Here is a 17,998-nt window from a genome sequence, read left to right on the forward strand (position 1 = left end):
CAAACAAACTGAATTGTATGTGGAATTTAGAAAGCCCGGTGTTCATTCCCAGATAGCACAGTAAGCTGGTTTCAAACTTGTTTCCAGCTGTAAAGTTCAAGTATATAAGCTTGATCAAAGCTGGAATATTCAGGCCTGTTAGCTGGATTCAAGCTTGAAACAAACATCAAAGTTGGCAGAGTTCAAGCAATAGTTCAAGCTTGACTTATCAAGCTTGGCTCCAGCTGTATCTACACACGTGGAATACAGCCTGGTATTTACAGCTTGTTTTAAGCTATATAAATATTAATCTGAATTTATTGAACCTAATTAATTAAATAAATATCAGAATGGAAACGGTGTGAAAAAATTATGAAGACATATATCTTTAAAAATTTTTATTTTCAAACTGTTTAAAATTGTTTTATTTTAAAATTTAATTATTCGGAAGCCCCTCCGGCCCCAGCACACAGACCAGAGCAGGATCAAAAATCACTGGCTTCTGCCGGTATAATGGTCCTGTAACAGGTAAAAGAAAATGTTAGCCATACCTAAACATAAAAAATGTAAAAAGTTGAAACTAATCAACCTAAATATAATTTATGCCCCATATTAGAAAAATAACTTCTTAAAGTAAAGATGACATTTGGGTAATTTTGCGATGACTTCATGAAGAAGCCACACATCACTATTTCTAATAGTTTCAGGGCCATTTAATCTGAATTATAAAGAAACAATTACCTGAAATCATACACACCTCATACTGTAAGCTTATAAGGAAACTACTGTTTAGAAAAATGTAGACATTTTATTCTATCCACAATTATTTTTTGGTGAGTAAAACTGAATCAAAATAAAATAAAAGATGACATCGAAATGAATTTAAGAAATTACCAGTTAAGTGGAACTGCAATGTAAAAGAACAAAAAATGTTCTCCTTGTCATATTTTAATATTGCCTTTTATTAGATTTTAGCCACATTACAAATAACAATAAAAGTAAGAAGTACCAGTAGGCCTTGCATTATTATTTCACCTAGGGAACAACAAAATTAAGCCATCACCGATTGTAATTTAGTGTAGTCTTACCGTGGGGTTTGACTTCTGTTTTTTGACTGTTGAAGCCAGTGTCCTATGTTAGTTTTAAACTGGTCTTCGGTTGTCAAAGGAAATATTTTTCTGACTGAACCTGAAAACATAAGTGAGTTTATCATTAAAAGTAGTGGAAAGTGTTAGAGATTTACACTGGAACAAAAATTACTTTTACAATGTTGAAATTATAAAGCCACTGTATCAGGCCAGACTGTAAACTATTGATTTTCACCAACGAGAATTGTGCACATAGCATTGTGAAAATGCTCTTCTCAAATAAGCCGTTATTTCTCTAAACCCTGTAAACATCTGATTAATAACAACCAACCCATTGAACATCAATGAAACATAACTACTTTCCTGATAATACCAAAAGTATGAATTCATCAGTTGTTTTCTTAACTTAAATGAAATATCCAAATAATACGACCAAATGAAAACAAATTTTTCTCCATAAGATAAACACTGCAACTTTTAAGGCCAATGGGGTGGATCCACAAGGTGGAATCTGACCACATTTCACAAAAACGATGCCAATGCTAATCTATATTCTTCCCGAAAATTTAATTTTGTTGAGGCCTATATGAATAGTGTTATGCATCACTAGTCGAAGCACCATATGTCATATGTGACACAATGGAACCTAAAGTCTGCATTCCCTTAAAATATATGTATTTATTAATGTTTCTCAACTTTTTGGACCAAAGAAGGGTTAGTGTTCTTTATCTTAGCACAAAAATCTCACCGCAAGTACCTACTTAACAGTACTAAATGCGCTCACATCAGAAATGTTAAGTAATGGCACTTGGTCTCATGATGCATAACACTGTCCATATATTTGTGTTTATATATTAGTGTTTAAAACATTTTGAAGTAACAAATTTGAAGTTCACATTTGGAAAAAATGCGCATGATATATAAACCAAACCAGCTTACTTTGAATTGCTGCACAAAGCAAGGTTGAACAGAAAGCTCTTTTCCTTTCTTTCGTCTTGTCTTTTGGAGGCCTTCCTGTATATGAAAACTTCATTCCTATCTCTGACATCAGGCATTGTTTCATACAATTGAACATTAACAATTTTGCATCTTTACCACCAAGGGTGCAAGTAACTTCACCTGAAAATATAAATTTTCTTGATGAAGCTGTTATATCATTAAGATTCTTCAAGAAACAAAACAATACAAATAATCCAATATTTTCATATTAAGACACTGGCAACACATGTGAGTGCATATTTTAAATAAATATGAATGAATTGCGAGTGTAGATGAGTGCGATACCTCGTGTTAAGTCAAAAAATCTGTTTTCTAGCAAGGACCATTAATGAAATTGCTAAATGTTTATGATAAAATAATATTTGGACAAATTACCACAAGACTTTTGAATTCCTGTTGTTTCAATTTTTCCTCAAATTCATCAAATTCTTCCATTGATGATAAAGGGAGACTGTTTAGTGCCTGCTCATTACTTTCATCCGCCTCCTGATAAGTACTGTTGACACATCCTCGAGCCAATAACAGGTCAATTTTTCTGTTCAGCTGAGAGATTTCCTCAGACTGGCTACGTGCTGCAGCTTGTAACTGGCCAAGAATGAGCCAGATCCGCTCAACATCTACAACATAGGTGGATGATTGCTCAAGTTTACTTAGCATTTAGCAAGCGTAATAGCATCTACTTTTGATTTAAATTTCTTTGCAGCCACTAAACCCAAAAAATGTTTCAGAAAATTAATATTAATTGAAAAATTGTTAGTATTTAAATTTCTATGCTTAAATTGAAATATATAACACACATAATGTGTATTCCCTAGAACATGCCTTAAAAAGGTAGTAGTTTTTGTATTACACACATTCTGGCATAAGTATCTGTGCTGACCCACTTCACACTATTACTACTAGAAGCAGGCGGGTAAAGCTGGTCACTGAGGCTAGTTATATAAAAGAAAACACTGTACACAAAATGGGTTTCACTGCTAGGCCTAATATTATTTAGCAGAGAAATAACACAAAAACTTACCCAGTGGTGCAGATTTTTCTTTTCTCGGACAGTGTGCTGAAGCAAGTGGTGCTGAAGCAAGTGGTGCTGAAGGAAGTGGTGCTGAAGGAAGTGGTGCTGAAGCAAGTAGTGCTGGAGGAATTTTGGCATTGGAGAATGAACTAGGCCTAGGAGATAATGAATTTGGAGGGATGGAAGACCACATTTCACGAACTTCCATACCAGTAGATGGTGAGGATGAGAATGAAGCTGAAAAAGAATCAAGAGATGGATACGGATGAACTGTGACACGGTTGGTCTTACATTTTTTCTTCGGCATGTAATCTTCATCGCTCGATTCTTCTCCTGGCAACATTATGTCTTTTGCCTTCCTTTTTCTCTTCACTCCAATTTCTTCTTCACTTTCGAGGTTTGATGTTTCTTCAGCTTTTCGAAAATGCTCTCTTGCATCGTTGTATGTTGCTACAATTCATACAAAGAATAAATTTAATTTGTGTACAGCCCTAACTGCAATTTCACCTCATAGAGAAAATAGCCTTGTCAAAAGCTATTGGTGGCAATAACAGTTGCCAGTAATCATAAATACATTTACTGGTACTGCATGACATTAAATTGCTACAACAGGCTCAAAGTAACTATAGGCCTAATTCAAATGTACTGCATTACTAAAATTGTTTTATGAAAGTGAACTTTACACAGTTTGACCTATGTAATAATAAAATAAATGTTTTTTGATGGAAATTGTAGGAAATTCAAAAAGAAGGTTTTTCCAAAAACTAAACTGTGAATAATACAATTTTTCTATTTCTCGCACTTATACAAGCTTAGATATAAATTTATATGATGTGACTTAGATTTCAAGAAAAAAAAACCTCAACTGACAAACTATATGTAACTTAGTTTTAATAACATTAGATTCTTGAGATCAAATGACATTAGGATTTACTTAGATTAGGTAAGGTAAAATTTCAGAATAGCCAACATGCATAGTGCAGAAAGTTGGCAACATTGTTTTAACATAGCACTCTGAATTTGTGGCACATTTTGAAAAGTGAATTCACGCTGTTCCTCCTCTATGGTTGACAGGTTCTCGATGTAATACCCTTGTCCTCTATCACCCTATTGGCTAACAATATTCCTGGGAAGAAAGTGCTGTTGCCAACATTGGTCGAGTCTGAGCTATGCATGTGTCGGCTATTGTAAAATTAAGCCTATAGTATTTAAAACCAGTTTACTTACCATATTTTTTCATTAAAGATATCTTATGAGAACTCCAGGATTGTAATGGTAAGGCTTCTTCCCTCAATAATTTATTTCTTTTGCTATCAGTGGTCACAGGTGGGTATAAACATGTGGTCCCATCATTTTGAATCCAGCATAAGGCTATTATTCCTAGAGCATCATCTTCTGCAGGAAATTTTATTATGGCAAATTTGTATTTTTCATTTGTCAGCTCCATTTCCTAACCCATATAAAAACAAAACATCAGTAATTAAAATGAACAAAATATCTGAATGATTGACTTTGATTTCAGACTTTGTCTGTGTGTACTCATGCACACACCTTAAGTACTTCATTATACCTAAACATACCTATAGTAAATAATTAAATTTATAGGATAGTATTTTAAGACACGAGGGAGGTTATATACTGTAACTGGTTATATTTTTAAGTATTTTATTTTTTATTTTGGGTTTAAAATTTCAGAATTTTAATACTGGATGTATGGAGATAAATTTCAAAATTAAACTCCAACAACAGAACTTTTAAAAATATAATCAGCTGGTAAAGTATAAGCACATGGTTAATATGTTCACTGAATGAGCATGACTAGTGAGAGTGATGAACGAGCATAGTTGGATGAATAAAACTCTGGATGTCTCCCATAGTTTTTAGTTTGTTTCCAGATAATTTTTCAGAAAATCCTGTAGAACTGAGTTGTTTATCACTTGCATTAGTCCACTCTTATGTATGCAGCAGAGGTAGTGTTACATTTTTACTGCCTAGTGTTAAAAGCACCAGTTTCTCCTTAATGTCAGAGACTGACCTTATGTGTACATCAGACATATTTCGTACAACAGTAATATTAACATCTGAACTTTTACAAAAAGGGAGTCCAAAACAATCACAAACAGTCATAAACTGTTTACAAAGAATGACCATTGTACACAAGGAACTGGAATAGATGAAGTTTTCAACAATAACAATACTTCCATCATTCGTCATACAGCATGAGTTTGGAGTTGATGTAGTTATTTTAAAATTTTGAAAATTTGCTGTGTTGTACTGCTGATCAGGATTACAACCATCAAAAACAGGTCCAGAATAATGTTGACATTCGAAAATTGGATAAAGTTTATTAACTTCATTGTCACTGACTGGACTAATGGTGGAGTTAGAAATTTCAGCTAAACGTTTCACAACTTGCTGCAAAGGTTTATTTCCTTTTCTAACACATTTCTTCAGAGAAAATAAAAAATTTTCAAATTTAAAGGCACTGCATCCATCTAAAGGGCCAAATACTGATATATCATCAGCAATATGAATCAGTCCATGAAAATTGTGTGTTATATACTTCTGCCCATATAATGATTGAAAAGTTTGTACAAAATGAAGAAGAAGACCTTTGGCATATTCCTGGTGTTGATAACAAAATTTTTTGCTGAGGAGTAGGGTCATGGCAATATGGAGAGATAAAAAGTTGTTATAAATTTCTTTCTGTTCAGGCAACAAAATATCGTACAATACAAGTGGTCCAATATAAAGCAAAAACTGCCTAAATTCTGTAGCTTTCCATCTTTTCACTTCATCAAGACCTCGGGGTTTTCTACAAAATTCTACTGGAATGCTTGCTTTTAGAGATAATAAATTAGAACTTATACTATCAATAATCCTACTAGGTAGTTTTAAAGGGGCAGGTCCAAACATCCAAACATAAATCATTGTTCTCATTACCCCTAAACACACTAAGTGCATATAGTCAAGTGGGAAAGATGATACCATATGCAGACTAGGGATGGTGGTCAATGGGGTGTCACCAGTATTGAATTCTGTGCCTTCTTTGTTTATAAATCCCTCATGGGTACGAGGCAGACTGTCAAATATAGGAAAAGTCATCCTATTATCAAAGAAAGACCCTTCCTGTTTACATCTGGTGCACGAGAAATATCCGTTGTGACCTTTAATGCCTAAAATAAAAGCTTTGGCAGGGGCATCACAACAAATTCCCTTGATCCTGACAGCTATATTTTTGCCATTACAAATTAAACCATTCCTGATTAGGCCACCAATTTCTTCTACAAAATCATTTAGAAATTCAAAACAACTACTGGGTTTCTTTAATCCAAAATAAATGCCAATAGGAAAAACAGTTGATGACAAGGATGGAATATTTAATACAGAGCCTAAAATTGGCCACTGTGAAATAAAGATAATCCGTCAATTCCAATCATTAAATCAATATGCTGTAAAGAACTGAAAATATGTTGTGCACTAGCAAACATTTTCTTTAACTGGTTTGAAATACCAATGTGGCAGTACTGGCCAGGGCTTACATTTTTTACTTGAATGCATCTTGGAGTCTTTAGAATAGTTCTTGCATCTGATGGAAGAGATTTAAAGCAGTCATGTGATCGAAGAATACACAACAAAGCTGTCAATGCCACATTTGTAATGCTAAACTGAACAGACCAGTTAGCTAATTCAGATTTGAGCTCTTCCATTTGAAACTTGGAATCAAAGCAGTCATCACTGTCTGAACCGTATGATAAAGGATACTGATCCAACAACTCAAAAACCTGGTTCGATGTTGAGGCCCTATCATTACTTTCAGAAGGTTCACTATTAAATGATGATCCAGTGGCACTATTACACGATAATGGTTGAAGTTGACTCCCAGGATTTGGATCGTTGGAAACATCTCTCTCACCAGCTACAGCAGAGTGCCCTACACTTTTCTCATAAAGCTTCAACAGCCGTTTCCGTTTCCCCTCCCGAGAAAGAGAATTGAACAGTTTCCTGTTTGACATTCCTGAAATAAAACAGAATAATTTAGTTGGGATTGACAAAATAAGGAAAATTACATATGGAAGCAATGGATGTCTCAGGGAAGAAAAAATAGAGCTATTATTATTCAGCATTTATAAACTGAATTTGTTGGTGAAATTTAATATTTTTTTTTTTTTAGGTTACATGATGGAATATTAATTTGAATTACTATTTAATACAGGCCTCTAAAGAACCCATATTTGAAAAAATAAAATTAAAAACATCTCTTAAGCATGTATAAATTTGTTTATTAACTTCCATGCTTTCGTTGAAAATTTTAGAGCAATGCCAGCATTACGGGTGGGACATTGTACTAATTTATGCTAGTATTTTCATGTTTACATTTAGGAATCTTAAGTTATTTTAAGTGAAGTTGCTGTTTTAAGCAACAAATTGATACTCTTCATTCCAAAAAAATACAGTGTTCAAATATACATACTGAACTGTCTGTAATGCAATACATAATACCAGTGCTATGGGTGGGACAAATCTGACAGAGAACTGAACAATTTTGACATCCGAACAATATTTCTGCTTTGATAGTGTCCACAATTCAGCCAAGCCACATACAAATGAAGCTTACATTCGTCTATTAAAGAAACATGTCGCTATTAGAAAAAGAATTAGGTTGCACCAATGCATGACACTATATATAACTGTATAGGGGTCTACAGAAGCGTCCGATCCCGCGCGTCTGCTTTGCGGTGTGTGACGTCATGACGGCGCGGAGTTTGGTTTGTGCGTGTAGCGTGTTTCTAGATGTCGTCGTGTTGTGGTTTGTTGTGCCCTCTCGTGGTACGTTCAGGTTAACGATTTTGCGGTGTTCTTGTTCAGGAATGGATATGACGGATAAAATTAACAGTGCGCGTCTGAGGGAAATGATGGGTAACACTCCTTTGCAACTGATCAAGTTTTTCAAGCTTTTCGGTTTAATTGCCGAGGTTGTGAAAAGCTCTGTTTGTGGCGAAGAAATGAATTTGGCTAAAGTTCCGGCGTCTCGGACCAGGGACGGTTATATGTGGCACTGTCGAAAAGACGACATTTGGCGCCCCACACGGCGCGGTTCCTGGTTCGAGAAGTCTAGGTTGGACATGCGCGAGATTGTACTGGTGACTTATTATTTTTGTTATAGATCCCCACAAAGTTTTTGCGCGCATGAGACTGGTGTGAGTGAGAGGAGTGTGCTTCATTGGTTTTCTTTTTGCCGTGAAGTGTTTTCCGAGTTCATTAAGTACAGGGGGTAAGTACAGGTGTGTGTGAGTGCTTCTGTGTGATTGTCGAGGCCAACCTAGTTTGTAGCGCCGGAACTTTTTTGAGATAAGTTTTTTTTTTTTTAGTGTATATGTTGTTTGTTGGGGTCGAGGGAAGTGTTTTATTGCAATGTGTGGATGTGAATGTTGGTATTGGTATCGGGAGATGTTCTTGAGCTACATAGGTCAAGGGAAGTGTTTGATCCTAATTTATGGGATCGGGAGCTGCTGTTGAGCTATATAGGTTAAGGGAAGTGTCCGATTCCAGATGATATTGTGTTTAGTGGTATTTGTGGTGTTTTGTGATGTCGGTTTTTTTTTTCGTCATTTCGCGTTTTTGTATGGGGGCGGGTGTCTAAATTTGTTTATATTTAGTTTGTCCCCACCCAAAAACCCCCATTTCCGCTCTTGTCCCGTTAGTGTCATCAGGCTTTTTGTGGAACGTGTGTGTGTGTGTGTGTGTGTGTGTGTGTGTGTGTGTGTGTTTCGATGTATTTGCGTCTTCATAATGTGTACCTAACGACTTTATATGCGCCATTTTGGAATCGTGGTTTATGGTAGTTTCCGCCATATTTGTGATGTCATGGGTCAAAGTAGACGGCCGGGATCGGACGCTTCCGTATTTCCCTGTATAGTTATGGGTGGGGCAAATTGTCTGTTGTATGATTTGAATATAAACTCAGATTTTTTTTAAGTTCTAGTCAAATGAGAAGTGTGCCTGTTGTTCATAAATGTTGGAATATGGTAAGGTTTCTCAACAGTACTACAATCATTCTCAATAGATTCATCCTTCACAGTACAGCCCAGATCCAAAATTAATATGCTTAACTTTTGCCAGGCATGAGTCACAAATTTTGTGTCCATCATCAATGAAAGAATTAACAGCTTCAACAAAATCTCTCAAGACTGATGGCGTAATAACAGACTGCAACTCTGATTTTACTGTTGCCCCAACTTTAAGACTTCTTTGACTTGAATTTCTTGAGTATGTTTACTTTGTGCAAGAGTGTCATACTAACGGCAAGAAATTTCATATTACTGAAAGTAAAGAGCAGACAAAGCTACGTAAATAAAGACTGACACATATGTAGTGACTGGTTCTTGATGTACTTTTTCCCGTTCACCATGTTATTACTATTTGTATTCGCAAAGAAACTTTTCACACTTCACGATTATTCATTCATGGTGTGTGACACGCGAGTACCTACAAGTAAACAAATGTAATAGGGCGATATATATAAAAAGGAGAGAGTTTAAAAAGGTAAAATAACATTAAGTTTTAATTTATTTGTGCCACGTATTAGAGAGTTAGTTTACAATGACCTCTTTTTGCTCAACAACTTGTAATATGTATTCTTAGCTGGTAATCAATTTCACTTTTATCCAGGCTCAATTTTTCTACGTAAAAGAATATGGTATTCCTTTACGTTACGTAATATTTAACATTTGTAACATTAACGTACCGAACTGTTTTCTAGTATAAAACAAACTTGTCAACAAACCACAACCATTAACGCACGTCAAAAAGGTAAAATGGCCGTAAACGTACCAAGGCTTATAAACGCTTGTGGCGCTTCCCGTGGACGTCTATGGAAGCTATGCTGCGCGCGCATCTGCTGTACAGCCTTCCAGGGGAATTACAGTTTATTTCAAGCTTGGGAAAATTATTTTAATTCAAGCTAAGTTTTTACAGCTTGATGTAAACTGTGTAACAGGTTGATTTTTCAATCTTGAATTTTCAACTGAACCTAAACTCAATATCCACCTTGAAATAAGCTCGAGTGCTAGCTGCGTTTTGCATTGGCTTATCTGTCAGATATTTTCGAGTCTTTAAACACATTGAATTTGAAATTGAAATTACAAGGTGGAGAGTCAAACATAATTTTTCATCGGGATGCCATCAAAGTGTTTACTGATAAGTTGCAACTATGGAAACGTAAAATTTTAGCCTGCAATTATTCCTGCTTTCCCAGATTGTTTGGAATCCTGGAAGAAGCCCGATTTCAAAACGATTTTAAGGATACTGATACTAAGAGTAAAATATCGAACCATTTGTAGCACTTCATTGATGAATTCGAACGATACTTCCCTAACAGTTGTGGTGATAAAATTTATTATAGGTTAGCGACGGATCCATTTCACGTTGACGTGGATGTGTTGCCAGACAGACTACAAGAGGAAATCTTAGAAATTAAAAATGATTCTGCAGCGAAGTATGACTTTGAGAAGATGGATAAGCCTTTATTTTGGGTGAAATATCCAACAGTGTATCCCAGCACAGCAGAACAAGCACTGAAACTGTATTTACCATTTTAAAGCACTTATTTGTGCGAAAGAGCATTTTCAGCGGTAGTGACGATAAAAAATAAGCTTAGAAGCAAATTCAGTATTGCGCAGTTCCTACTATTCAGCCAAGAATTCAAAATCTTGTAAAAAATATGCAAGCTCATACTTCACATTGATTTATTTTTTTTTCTTGCCATATGTGTGTGGAAATAATATTTTTATAATAAATACATCACATTATAAGAGAACTTGTTATTTTCCTCCTATCCTTACATGTAGGTAATACTGTAAAATTATAAAAAACTACTTCGAAGAAACAATATAAAATAAACATAGTGAATCTGATTTAAATATAAATACTGCGTGTGATCCTTATGGATTCTGATGTTACATGTGGTATGTTATTTCAACTAATAATAGTATTTCTTCTGGATGAAGACACAGCGAAAGTTTATCCTAGATATGGCAAGCGAAGAGTAGTCCTAAAATCGTATACTGGTGAAGAAATGGTGTGCAGCAAGGGAATGTAATCAAGGTAAGGAAGTTGTTTTATTCATATTTTTTAAAGTTCTGTGTAGTCTGCAAAATTATTTCGTAAAACTTATTTTTTATTTTTTGTCCGGTTCTGGGAACTGGGCCTTTGTCGCCGTTCGGTAACTGTCGTCGTCGAAATAAATGCCAACCTATTAGTGATGTGGAGCTCGTGAATGAGTCGTTCAAATGAACGCTTCACTCCAGTGAAGTGTGAACTAACCACTCAATTTCAATGAACTGGTACTTCAAACTCTTCACAGATAGCACACTCCGCACTTTTTTTTAGTTCACTAACTCTCTTCCCCTCTCCCACTACATCGGCGCTACGTCACTCATTCTCCCTTCACTTCAGTCCTTCCTCTACTGCCTGTCGACGAATCGCGCGGCGAAATACTCTTAGAACAACAGCTGCACTTTGCTTTCCCAACACCTAAATCGGCGAAGAAACCCCAAATTTCACTACTTTTACGCGATCGCGAGTTGCTAGCCATTGTATAAGCGCGAATAAACACAAAAACTGCTTTCCGAATAAAATAAAGAGGGACTTTACCTGAAATAGTACCAATGACTACAGGTGACAGTTTACGTTTTGAATTTTGAGGGTTATTACTCTCAACAAAAATAAAATCTACAGGAAAACTTCTGAATAATTACTTAACGTAGGTGTATAGACTTTGTGACAGTGGTAAACATACTCATTCTATTTTGTAGTTTTCAGTCCATGAATACAACAAATAAGGTTTCACTTGGCAGATAAAGACTTTTGGGCGCTTCGTGAGAAAATGTCGAACTTCATTAAAAGTAATACCTTCTTTATATGTGACAGGCTTCTCTGTTTATCTTTCCTTTGTCCCCTTCGACCATGCTCTGTTTAAGTTAACTCAGACGCTGTAAGTGTGTAAAACGTTGCGTGCACGTTACTTCATAGTTCAGCCATCTGTTGGTAAACTTATGAAGTATTACGAAGCTTTATTGTACGAGCGAGGCGATGCCAGCGTAGCTCCGCCTGAGCGGCGAACTGGGCAACTTCGCCAGGCTTCCGTACTTCATGAATGAACTACTTCATTTGAACGCTTCACGGCAAAGAGTGAAATGAATGAAGTAGTTCACGGGAATGAACAAGTTCGACCCATCTCTACAACCTATGCGCAATGACAATGGGGAGCGCTATAGGCGTACAAATCAGTGATGTTCGTTAACACCGTGACTGAGCGACTATTTTTGATAATGAGTGAAAGTAATAAGCTACACTCAACTTAAAATAATGGCCCGCATCCACTAATCTGCAAGGGTCGCAAATATTTTTCCTTGTTTAGCAAGGTCTTTCTTTACTTTAGGAGTGGCTTATAATCACTAGACTAGACTGATGACATAATAACTGCGACTCGATACATTAACAGTCCACCATGTTACATGACGTCACCATCACAAATTCTTCAATAGTTTCTTGATAATTAATAAAAACGTCTATATTTTTTTTTTTTGGGGGGGGGGGGGGGGGCATGGAAGTTTTCTTTTCGGCAGAAGGGGGGCGTGACAAACAAAAGTTTGGGAACCTCTGCTTTAAGGGGACCTTTACTGCTTTTAGCTGAAATCTGTCTTGTTAATTCACAAACTTGCGCAGTGAAAGTGGACTGATTAATGGAAGTCATGAGTTCTTTCCAGGAATCCCTCTTCCTTTCTTTTATGACCCGTCTCGCATGTGCTCTCACACATCTGAAGGCATGAAGGTTTTCTGTAGTTGGATGGTGTTTGAAGTTCTGCAGAACTGTTCATATCACTCTGATTACCAAGTGGCAGTCGTCATTCCACCAAAGTACAGGCCATCGTCTGAGGCAGTTGCTAGACAGGAAGATGGGCTCGTGGCAGCATGTTGGATCTTACATGTGACATGGGCCATCATCTACTGTGCACAATCCTTTTGTTAAAAAATAATCTCTCGACTGTACTGCAACCAATCTGTCCTTTGAATCATCTAGCTTCGAGGTCCCCTGTTGACCACCGTCTGAGTCGGCAGATGGATCCGCACTGGGAAGTGATCACTAGAAAGTAAATCTGTAGCCACTTCCCACTGAACCAAGTCTGCAATAGCTGGGGAGCAAACACAAAAGTCAGTGGCTGAATAAGACCCTGTAGCTGTGGAAAAGTGTGTCATCTGACCCGAGTTCAAAAGGCAGATATTCTCAGAATGGATGAGTTGCTCAATAGATCGACCCCTGGAGCAAGTTGTAGCCGAGCCTCACAGCACATTGTGTGCATCAAAGCCCTCATAAGGAGGAATGGGTGTAGGAGTGCCTGAAAGAGTTCTATCAGTGCGTCTGCATCCAAAGGATCACGAGCTGGAAGATAAAAAGCACACACCATGATGTTAAATGGTGCTAGAACTTTTGTGACAAGTGCTTATAAGGCCGTGTTAAGAGGGACAGGAGAGGAGTGTCATCTGTCATCAATAAAACAGCCACTCCACTTTTAGCTCTGACTCCAGTAATATCGTCCTTCCTTTAGGGGTGGTAACCCCTCAATATAGGTGTGTCAGTGACTTTAAAATGAGTTTCTTGTAAGCAGATGCAGAACTGTTTCTTCTGGACCAGGAGCTGTAATTATTCCAAATGTGATCAATATCCATTTAAATTCCACCCCAACAAAGAAGTCCCTGTGGGTGCCATTGATTAGTGATGGCTGATCTTGTCTTTCTCTCTCAGAAGCGATGAGTTACCTGGGAGGTCAGGGTGATGTTAGGCGGTGCCTGGTTCTCCAGTTCCTCCAAGTGGAAATACATATCCTGAAGAGTAAAGTCCTCATCTGAGAAGGAGAAAGCTCACTGATACGAAAGGTTTAACTGCCACTTTCTTCAACTTTGAACTACTTTTTGAGGAATGTATTTCCTTATTTATGGGAGGAGTTGGTTGCTTGGGTTGAGGGGATGGCTTCCTAGGCTTCTGATAGCTGGCAGCAGTACATGGCTTACATTTTAAGCCCATCGCCAGTGGCTTCCGCATGATTTCTGGTTCAAGTGTAGTTTTTTCTTCCCCAACAGGTTCACCATAAGTGCATGTGCTCGTACTTGAATCTGTGGTCTGAGTTTGTGTGGAGGCATCACACTTGGTGATTGGCTCCTTAATGGCTGATGCAAAATAAGTACCGAAAACCGGAGGTTGCTTAGCTTTGAAAGCTTTTTTAGCTTCACCATAGGCTGCGTCTTGTGACTTTCAACTCCTGAATTTTCCCTTCCTTGTTGTAAACCTCACACTTTCTGCTCCATTCTGGGTGATCCCTGGAGCAGTTTATACATTTTGGAGAAGTGTACAAGAATTACATAATCGGTGAGCTGAGCCTCCACAATTTCCACACATAGCCCTCTCATTATATCCCACTGTAGTATGGCCAAATCTTTGACATTTGAAGCATCGCATTGGGTTAGGAACAAACGGATGAACCTTAAGACTGATATAGTCTGCAAGGATATGTTCAGGTAATTCTGGAGTACTAAACATTACAATAAATGTTCAGATTTTTCCAGTTTGCCATTGACTCTCCTCATATAGTTCTGCACTTCCGTGATGCCCGTATTTTTCCATTCATCATGTAACTCCGCAGGGTCCATCACCACTATATCGGAGAAGAGAACTACACCTTTAAAGAAGTTATGGGCGTTAAGCAACTCAGCCTTGACTGGGTAGTCACTTAAGGTCTTACATCCCAGAAGCTTAGATACTTGGTTTGAATTAGCAATTTCAACTATTAACCCTTTAACTGCTCTGGACGTGTTAATGCATGCGCCTTTGTACCTGTTCAGAGTACCAGGTAGAAGGACTGGTGGCGCACGTAAACACATTCAGATCAGGTACAAAAGCGCGGGCATTAACATGTCCAGAGCAGTTAAGGGTTAAAAAGTCATCTGATGCTTTTTACGGACCTCCTTATTGAAAGGCATGCTCTGAAAGCATAAGCATTGCCTCAGACATTTGCATTTAGTTTTATGGGGCATCCAAACTTTTGAGTGAGTGGATGATCAGGAATTAACCAAATACAACCAAGCTATTCGAGATTCATGCTTCAGAGTGTCTCATGGGGGGTATCCCCATGCCTTGTGAATGAATAAAGGGGAGACCTTCTCAAAGGTTCATCCTGTTCTCTTGATTACAATGAAAGTGTTATGGCACACTAGTACCCTGTTACTATGATTCTGAGACTGCCTCTTGGGAGGACTGACCAACCAAGCTCTCTTTGATGAGTGGGTGTAGGTACTACCTGACAGTACACCCATCATTTCAGGAGTAGTAGTTTGATGAGACCATTCTATAGGGATCCCATGAGATGCTACAGAAACAAACATCGACCCAGTGTGCCTGGGCAAGCCTTATCCTTATAAAACTGGGGGGGGAGGGGGGGAGGGAGGCTAGGGTGGAGGCAGCAGGTGCCCACTAGAGACTGTTTTACCTCATAAGCAACTAGCACACTTTGGGGTTGAGGTTTTTTTTATAGAACTGTGTACCTTCCTCGTGGTCCAGGTGGTGGAACCAAGACCCCCATTCAACAAAAAACACTACAGTCCACTGCCGCACTGCATGCCCAGAGCTTACGGTAACAAGGATGGGTGGTGCTTACCAGCCCCCAGCTCAGGAACCCAGTGTTGCCAAGCCTGTAGCTAGTAAACAAATGCTGAGCCCCATGGGGGTTAATGAACTACTGTGACCATTCCTCCTCCTGGGGATCACTGATGCACAAATTGCTCCAGCAGAAGTATCATTGAGATTCTTATCCTCTTTAAGAACTTATGCCTGCTCAATATTGGGCAGACTTTTGTGTGCAATGATTCAAGATCAATCCTGCAAATGACCTGCCATTATATTTACCCTCCCTTGGAGACACTGCTCAGTGTATTATGGTTGCCAGTCTTCTCTCAGGAAACTGTCACCCCATCCAGATTCAATTGCAAGAAAAAAAAAACACCTAAAAGAAGCCCCCATTGTGGATTATCAACAGGTCTGACTTATCTCATCTTTGGTAGGGATACCTGTTAAAAATTCATTTTTGTTGATGATTTTGCTATTTTCTATTCCTTGCAATGCAACAACTACAGCAGACCATCAGGAAGCTAGAAAATGGACAAACAAAATTAGTTCTAGGTTCTTATTAAAGAAAGCTCTGTGTGTAAATTGCAACTACTCATGTCGGAGCTTTAACCAAACAGAGCTTAAAATGGTAAACAGTGTTCAAATTTTAAGGAATATGTGCCAAATATTAGAAATTAAACTAACCTGGCTAATGCACCTTAAGGACCTAAGAACAAATTCGTTGAACATTTTTAAATGCCTCAGTAGAAAGACATTAGGTGCAGACAGATCCCAACTTCTGCAGTTTTATAGAACACAGATCTTGACCAGATTATAACAGTATTATTTATGGATCAGCACGAGTCTCCTACCTCAGGATCTAGATGCTGCTCACCATGTGGTCAGGCCACCAAGAGGGAACCTCTTGGACCAGTACAGTTTTGCATTTGTTTGCAGAGGCTGGTGAACCACACTCTGAGTATTATGACACCTCCTTATTGAAAGGCATGCCCTGAAAGCATAAGCATTGCCTCAGACATTTGCATTTAGTTTTATGGGGCATCCAAACTTTTGAGTGGGTGGATGATCAGGAATTAACCAAATACAACCAAGCCATTCGAGATTCATAGTTCAGAGTGTCTCATGGATCTGGATTTATTGTATCTGGATAAAGAGCATGGAACAAATTGTCACATTGTTATCTTCATAGACCTAAAGTGATTTTAAGTTTGACAGACTGTAAGAAATCAAAACTACTTTTATAAAAGTTGGTTTTCTTAAATTTTAAGACTGCGTCATCATTGTTTTATCATTATATACATATGGATCTAAACAGAGAACACACTTGGTTGCTCAGCTAGCTTTACTGGTAATGTATTTTGAGTTCACCACCCAGGCCAACTAACAAATTACATGCCAAAGTAAATGGAATACTGTAACTGAGTATGTAATTTGTGTGTTCATAACTTCTCAGAAAATATGTATGTAAACTCATGTTTGAGTAAACTTTTGGCATATTACTTCATGCCAGCAAATTATCATAATGTCCAACATCAAATGTATGTATGTGCATCACCATGTGCATGTCATGTTCAGTATTGATTCAGAGGACAATAAATAAATAAGTACTGGAGCTTGTGGGGGTTGGGTGGTTTGGGGAAGGAGACCAGACAGCGAGGTCATCGGTCTCATCGGATTAGGGAAGGACGGGGAAGGAAGTCAGCCGTGCCCTTTCAAAGGAACCATCCCGGCATTGGCCTGGAGCGATTTAGGGAAATCACGGAAAACCTAAATCAGGATGGCGGGACGCGGGATACTGGAGCTTGTGAGATAGGATCAAAGTATATAGTTTCTCAGCTTCTCTGACTCTTTCTGTGCTTTGTAATATGAACAACAAATGTATCCAGTAGAAAAAAATTATTCAAACTGCCCAAGATGGTCCACAACTATGGCAGAGAAGTAGTACTCTTCTGATTACTTCAGCATGGTGGGACATGGAGAAATGATTGAATTGACAAAGCAACTAAAGAAAACTGTAGAGGAGGCACTGTGATTTGGTATGGCAGTTATCATCTCATTGTTGGGCATAAGGATCATGTGTCAGTGGGAAGGTGAGTGGCTGGAGGTAGTAAAAAAAGCAACTGCAGCCAACCAAATTGACCATCTAGGCATGGAAAACACCTTGCCAATCACAACACTGGAAGTAAGTGTTGTTCATCAGATTAAGAATAGAACACTGTCCACTGACACACAGTTCCT

General features: G+C 37.9%; 1 protein-coding gene across 6 annotated transcripts; it reads right to left on the minus strand.

The window, feature by feature from the left end:
• Window positions 1-362: 362 nt before the first annotated feature.
• Window positions 363-16,834, minus strand: LOC126263178 (uncharacterized). 6 transcript variants are annotated; one of them, XM_049960229.1, is made up of 7 exons: window positions 16,612-16,742; window positions 4,306-4,528; window positions 3,088-3,528; window positions 2,442-2,683; window positions 2,007-2,186; window positions 1,068-1,167; window positions 363-498 (listed from the first exon to the last, which is right to left on the minus strand). In XM_049960229.1, exons 2-5 carry the CDS (start codon window positions 4,523-4,525, stop codon window positions 2,142-2,144), a joined length of 948 nt encoding a protein of 315 aa, XP_049816186.1. In that variant the 5' UTR covers window positions 4,526-4,528; window positions 16,612-16,742; the 3' UTR covers window positions 363-498; window positions 1,068-1,167; window positions 2,007-2,141. The 6 variants fall into 5 exon arrangements, with proteins under 6 accessions (XP_049816186.1, XP_049816183.1, XP_049816185.1 ...); XM_049960228.1 differs by lacking the exon at window positions 16,612-16,742 and having other exon boundaries at window positions 3,370-3,528; window positions 4,306-7,178; XM_049960226.1 differs by having other exon boundaries at window positions 2,442-3,528; window positions 4,306-7,096; window positions 16,612-16,834.
• Between the last annotated feature and the right edge of the window lie 1,164 nt (window positions 16,835-17,998).

This window comes from Schistocerca nitens, chromosome 6 (genome assembly GCF_023898315.1).
Source record: "Schistocerca nitens isolate TAMUIC-IGC-003100 chromosome 6, iqSchNite1.1, whole genome shotgun sequence".
NCBI lineage: Eukaryota > Metazoa > Arthropoda > Insecta > Orthoptera > Acrididae > Schistocerca > Schistocerca nitens.